We start from the raw sequence: 6,995 nt of genomic DNA on the forward strand, positions 1-6,995 counted from the left end.
TTGTTCACAAAGCTATTCATCATGATCCTACCAAGAGAATGGAAGACAAACTCCAAATGCCCCAAACTCAATGTACTTGGGCGTTGAAGCTGGTTAGACCTCTAAAGCTAATGTTATAAGGTAAATTATCAGAGAAGCCACATTTTGAAGGATCGAATCTTGGACTCTTTATTAGAATGCCAGCAGTCTGCAGGCAGCCAATTGTTATAAAGGCCTGCAGCCCGCAAATCCCCTTCACATTGTTAGGAAACAGACCAGAGAGGAAAGAGAAAACAAAAACAATACCAACAAACCAATTCAGCTCCAATGGAGAGCTTGGGATGCCATGGTGACCAGAGATGAGCCAGGAGACAGGACACAGGACGAGAACACAGCGACAGGTGGCATGCTATAATGTTGCCTCAGCTGGCCTGTGCCTAAATAGCTGACCAATCATCTTTCCAGCCTCAAAATTCCAAAGGTCCCTATCCCAATGTGTTCCTGTTTGGTGTAGAAAATATCTAATAATTAATAATATTAATAAATAGTATTAATGATAGTCAAGCCAGAGCAGTCAAATGAAGAATGGAAGAACCTGCAGGTGCTATTTTCACCCACTGCTTTTATCCAAGGCAGAATCATTTTCCCTCAGAACAGGATAAGTAAGAAGATGCGACAAAAAGATTTTATTCATGAAAGTAGACACAGGTTTAGCACATTGACAGTTTTATAATCAAAGCATCAGATCAAACTTTGGTAATTTTATCTTTTTAAAAGAATAGCTTAGGTAACATTACTTTCTTTCCCCCAAATAGTTCTACAGAAAAAGAACTATTGAATGAATTCATATGGGACAACTTGATTTGAAAATGTAGACCATGCAAGAAATTGCAACTGTACGTCCATGCAGAGAAGATTCTAACTGGCGTTCTAGACGCTCAGGAGAACAAAGAAAATGCCACAGTGCTTCCATAAGACATAGCTTGAAAGCCATCAGCAAGCAGGAGGATGCGCCCCTGGCCATGGAAAACTGCACCAGGATCCAAGAGCTGGTGTTCCTTGGCCTGAGCCAGAGTCTGGGCGTGAGCTTGGTCTTGTTTCTTTTCCTCCTGCTGGTGTACGTGGTCACTCTCTTGGGAAACCTGCTCATCATGGTCACCGTGACCTGGGACTCTCGCCTACACACCCCCATGTACTTCCTGCTCCGCAATTTGTCTGTTGCCGACATCTGCTTTTCCTCCATCACAGCCCCCAAGGTGCTGACCGACCTGCTCTCGGCGAGGAAGACCATCTCCTTCCAGGGCTGCGTCACTCAGATGTTCTTCTTCCACCTGATCGGGGGCGTGGACGTGTTCTCTCTGTCCGTGATGGCCTTGGATCGCTACATAGCCATCTCCAAGCCCCTGCACTACGTGACCATCATGAGCAGGGGGCGCTGCATAGCGCTCATCGGAGCCTCCTGGCTGGGGGGCTTTGTCCACTCCATCGTGCAGATCTCCCTCCTGCTCCCACTCCCCTTCTGTGGGCCCAACGTGCTGGACACTTTCTACTGTGATGTCCCCCAGGTCCTCAAGCTTGCCTGCACCGATACTTCTCTTCTGGAGATCCTGATGATCTCCAACAATGGCTTGGTGGCTACCCTGTGGTTCACCTTCCTGTTTGTGTCCTACACCGTCATCTTAATGATGCTGAGGTCTCACAGCGGCGAGGGCAGGAGGAAAGCCATCTCCACCTGCACCTCCCACATCACCGTGGTGACCCTGCACTTTGTGCCCTGCATCTATGTGTATGCCCGGCCCTTCACCGCCCTCCCCACAGACAAGGCCATCTCTGTCACCTTCACGGTCATCTCCCCCCTGCTGAACCCCTTGATCTACACTCTGAGGAACCAGGAGATGAAATCAGCCATGAAGAGGCTCAAGAGAAGACTTGGGCCTTCCCAAAGGGAATGAAAAAGAAATCCCGGCCTCTCTCCCATAAATGAGTCTCCTTTTTCATAGATCCATGTACACAAACACATTGTCAATTAACCAACTGTGTGTTCTAGATAAATGTTTTTTAATTTATTTTTCCATTTAAATTCCTATGTAACTGATAACACTAACTTCTCTTCAGCATAAAGTAGCTTGTGCTATGAGACTGAGCACACTGACATATTTTCAAAGACCAAAGTAACAAGGTAACAAGTAACAAAGTAACAAGACAATATATGATTGTCTTAAGTTGTATGATTAAGTTACCAATGATGGATATTAAAACCCATCAAAGTACACCCTGTAAATATGGAAGTTTATTGCATGTAAGTTCCACCTCAACAAAAGCTAATTCATATAAGGAAAAAGTCTGAGAATGGTGGTGTATACTTGTAATCCTAGCTATTTAGGAGGCAGAAATAGGAGGATCATAGTACAAGGCCAGCATCAGGCAAAAAGCATAAGACCATGTCAGAAAATTGAACTAAAAGCAAAAAAAAAAAAAGGACAGGAGGGCATGGCTCAAGTGGTAGAGCACTTGCCTAGTAAGTGCAAGGCTCTGGTTTCAATCCCCTGTACTACCAAGAAGAGAAAAAGAAAGAAAGCAGAAAGGGACCATCTCATTTTATTTTTTGTAAGGATGATAAACAGAGGGGTTACACTTACATAAGTTAATAAGTACACTTCTTTTCTTTAATATATTTATTGTAAAGGTGATGAACCAAGGGTGTTACCATCACATAAATAAGGTAATGAGTACATTTTTTTTAAAAACAATGTTACCTCCTCCCTCATTTTCTCCCACTTACCCCTCCCCATGCCGCTCCCCCCACCAAGTTGTAAAGGTCAAACAATCTCATTTTAAAGCACTGACAAAACTACTGCATCTAGATGTGTGTCAACACCCAAAGTAGCACTTCTTGTACATGATCTCTTTAAAATAGAGAGGAACACAAGAAGAAAGAATCAAATTAAGATTTCTTTTTGTCAGTTATGGGGCTTGAACTCAGGGCCTGGGTGTTATGCCTGAACTCTTTGTGCTCAAGGCTAGTATTCTAGCCCTTTGAGCCACAGTGTCACTTTTGTCTTTTGAGAGGTTAATTGAAGATAAGAATATCATGGGTACTTTTCTTCTTCTTCTTCTTCTTCTTCTTTTTTTCTTTTTTTTTTTTTTTTTTTTTTTTTTTGCCAGTCCTGGGACTTGGACTCGGGGCCTGAGCACTGTCCCTGGCTAGCACTCTGCCACTTGAGCCACAGCACCACTTCTGGCTGTTTTCTATATATGTGGTGCTGGGGAATTGAACTCAGGGCCTCATGTATATGAGGCAAGCACTCTTGCCACTAGGCCATATCCCCAGCCCTCATGGGTACTTTTCTGCCCAGGCTGGTTTTGAACTGCCATCCTCAGATCTCAGCCTCCTGAGTAGCTAGGGTTACAGGCGTGAGCCCCCTAAGACAGGTTGCCTACAAAGCCACAAATCTACAAATTAGATACTGCTTTAGAAAGTCATTCTCAATAGGACCTCTCAAAGGTTTCATTTCAGATGACCTGGAAGACATGTGTCCTACTAGAATAAAATAAAGCTTCAGTGGCTGGATCCAAGGGGGATAAATCTGATCTGAGGAGGTCAAAGGAAGCCGGAGGAGCCGGGCACAGAGGAATGGAACACTTCAGTGTATGAACCTCGCAAAGCAGTTCAGACACTGGTGGCAACATCTACATTGGAGTTTGCACTCAGGTTCTTGAGCTGGCACATGATCTACTACTTGGGCCACAAGAAGCCTCCTCTCCCCCTCTGTTTTCTTTTGCTTTAATTATTTTTCCTGTAGAGTCTCCTGGTTTTGAGTAGGCAAAACCTTCAGCCTCCTATGTACCTTGTAACATATCCTCATGTCTGGCTTTTTGGTTAAGATGAGGTCTCCCTAACTTTGTGTCCTTCTACCATGATCCCCTCAATCTGCACCTCCCAAGTAGCTAGAATTATATACATGAACCCTAGCAAAAGACACTGAGTTTCTAAAATAAATAAATAAATAATTGTTTAAAAGCTTTTCCAGCCCTTACCTCGTAAAATGCTTTGTAGGGTTTCCTTGCCACTAGAGAGAGCCCTTCCCCTTCTCTGCGTCTCCCTTGGGCTGCTATTAAAAAAGGGGAGATAGTTTTCCCCCCCAAGATGAATCTTTAGAACCTGTTATGACAGGCCAGGTGCAACTGCTTCACGCCTGTAACCGGAGGCTGAGCTGTGAGGATCACAGTTTGAAGCCAGCACGGGCAGGAAAATCCCTGAGACTCCTAACTCCAATTAACTACCAAAAAGCCAGAAGCTGGAGCTGTGGGTATAGGGGTAGCCTTGAGCAAAAAACTCAAGCAAGAGCTTGGGGGGGGTCCAAGTTCAAGCCCCAGTACACACACACACACACACACACACACACACACACACACACCCCAAATCTTATCAACTGGAAGATACACTCTGAGTCCATAGACTCAGTAGTCCCCTTCACCTGTTTGGGTGAGCCTCACACTCTATATTGAGGATGGGAAGGGGAAGGGTGAATCTTCTGTCTGCTTGAGCTGGGCGGTGTATCCCCTGGGCTGCCGGTCTGGGGGTCTTCCCACTTAGACGAGGACTCAAGACCTTTGGCTCCTCCGGCTCCAACATCACCAATGCTGTAGGTTGGATGTTTATGTCTCACCCCACCTCCAAATTTGCACATTGAAAGATAACCCTAGCCAGCCATTAGTCGCTCACGCCTGTAATCTTAGCTACTCAGGAAGCGGACATCAACATTTTGAAGATGATGGTTCGAAGCCAGCCTCGGTGTCCATGAGACTCTTATCTCCAATAAACTACAAAAAAAAAAAAAAAAGCCGAAAATGGAGCTGTATCTTAAGTTGTAGAGTATTAGCCTTGAGCATAAATGCTCAGGGATAGTGCTCAGAGGCCCTGAATTCAAGCCCCAGGACACACACACACACACACACACACACACACACACACACACACACACACACACCAATAATCCCTAATATGACAAGGTAAGGAAGTGAACCTATGGAAAATGGCTGGGTTATAGTGGACAGGATGGAATTAGTGGCCTCCTAAAAGATCCCCAAGAGCCACTGTGTGAGAACACAGTCGCAAGATGGCCATCTATGGCGGGAGTAAGAACTGCACCACCGAGGACCCACCCCGCGCACTTGAACTTCTCAGCCACCGCATCTGCCAAGAAGTCCACTGCTGCTCTTGGTGTCCCGAGAGCACTTTGGTCGTGGCAGCTCAAATGGGCTGAGATGGTTCCTTCCAGGGCCTCCATCCTGTGGACATCAGATTGCACATGTCAGCCTCACGTGACCAAGTGAGTCAATAAATCTCTCTACAAATAGCCCCTGGGTCCTGGGTCTCAGGAGAAGCCCAGCCAGTCACCCGTTGTGAGGTCCTATGTGGTCTTCCAAAACGGAACCGTGCATCTATGTTCTTTCTCTGTAGCGTTGCCTTTTCCAAGGCTTCAAATGCAACTGTGTAGCACATACCCCTTCCTGCATAGCTATTTCCCATAGCGTACTGCTGCTGGACTGGCTCCCACACTCATTCCATGCACAGCCACGCAGCCCTTTGCTCCTCTGGCCACACAGGATGAAGAACGTATAGAGGGTTTCTGTTTTGTAGCGTTGGTGAACTTTGAACTACAAACTGTGTTTGTAGGTCTTTGTGTAATGATATGCTTTAAGATCTCCCCAGGAAATACCTGGGCATGGAATAACTGGGTTCTCGATGTTGTCTCGTTGACAGGAGACTTCTGAACTCTCCCAGAGGCAGTGTGATTTGACATTCCCAAAGCCATGTTCGAGGGTTCTAGTCCCTCTCTTGACAACCCTGGAAAATTGGATTTAAGAGTTTTCGTGATTTTGATCTCCTCTCGGGAGTAACCATGTTTGTTTTGTGGTGTTTGTGTGTGATGCCTGCGTAAGTTGAGAATCTCTTTATGTTCTGATCTATGTTCGGTGATGTGTCTGTTCTCAGATCTGTGCCTGCGTTTGGAGTTGACTTGGCCATTTTCTTAAGACAGAATTGAGTTTTTAAATAAATTCTTAATACAAAACTTCTCTCAGAGAAGGATTTTGCAAAATGCTGTGGCTTCTCTTTTCTTTAAAGCAAATAGTATTACATTTTGATGACATCAAATGAATTCTTTTTTTTTGTAGTCCATGGATCATAGTTTCTGTATTCTAGTTAAGAAATTTCCACCCACCCAATGATCCAAAGGTTTTTCTCCTCTATACTCTTCTAGAAGAGATACATGGTGGGTTCAGGATTTGCATCATAGTCTGTAATAGATCCTGCCTACTTGAAGCTTTAAATACAGTGCCCTCTGATAAGACATTTATTTGCAAAGCCTTGCCTTGTTGGAAAACCTTCAAAGACAAACTCCAAAATGATTCTTTCTCTTCTTTTTTTTTTTTAGTGGATAAAGTTCAATTACAAAAGAACCCAAATTAAACTTCATAAGAAGATCAAGCTTCTAAAGGACTGGGGCTAAAATGTCTTTTTTTTTTTTTTCTCTCAGAACCATGTTCACATCAAGCTGTGTGAGACTCCGGGCTATGTGGGAGACTGAGAAAGACGGACTCCTGGGCCAAATTTCAGTCTGGCTCCTCTGGGACCCATCTCCACTAAGCCCAGATCTGTGCTTCCCAGGGACCTCACACGGTCTAGTTTTAGAAAAAGACCTTGCAAAAAATCAGTTTGTGAAGAATCCCCCCACCCCTGATATCTGATCATCCTAACCTGCCTTTGCTACAAGAACCCTACTAAGACCAGGGTGGGTGATGCCTGCCTGTAACCCCAGGGGACACTGCAGGAAGGCGGATGGAAGAATTGAAGAACGGCCTGTAAAAGGGGAGAGAGGAAGGGAAAGAAAATCTCGCTAAATCAGCTTAGCAAAAATTTCTCATGCTTTCTCCTCTCCCCTCCCCCCATAAAAAGATTTGTATTTCTTAATAATCTACTATGGCCAAACACTGGAGCAGACAGGGATTCC

The 6,995-nt window shown here is 44.8% G+C and overlaps 1 protein-coding gene across 1 annotated transcript; it reads left to right on the top strand.

The window, feature by feature from the left end:
- The first annotated feature begins 1,001 nt into the window (after positions 1 to 1,001).
- On the top strand, positions 1,002 to 1,931 carry LOC125361773 (olfactory receptor 4D11-like). The gene has a single exon (XM_048360375.1). It carries the CDS (start codon positions 1,002 to 1,004, stop codon positions 1,929 to 1,931), a length of 930 nt encoding a protein of 309 aa, XP_048216332.1.
- Positions 1,932 to 6,995: the final 5,064 nt, after the last annotated feature.

This window comes from Perognathus longimembris, chromosome 13, assembly GCF_023159225.1.
Source record: "Perognathus longimembris pacificus isolate PPM17 chromosome 13, ASM2315922v1, whole genome shotgun sequence".
NCBI classification, from domain to species: Eukaryota; Metazoa; Chordata; class Mammalia; order Rodentia; family Heteromyidae; genus Perognathus; species Perognathus longimembris.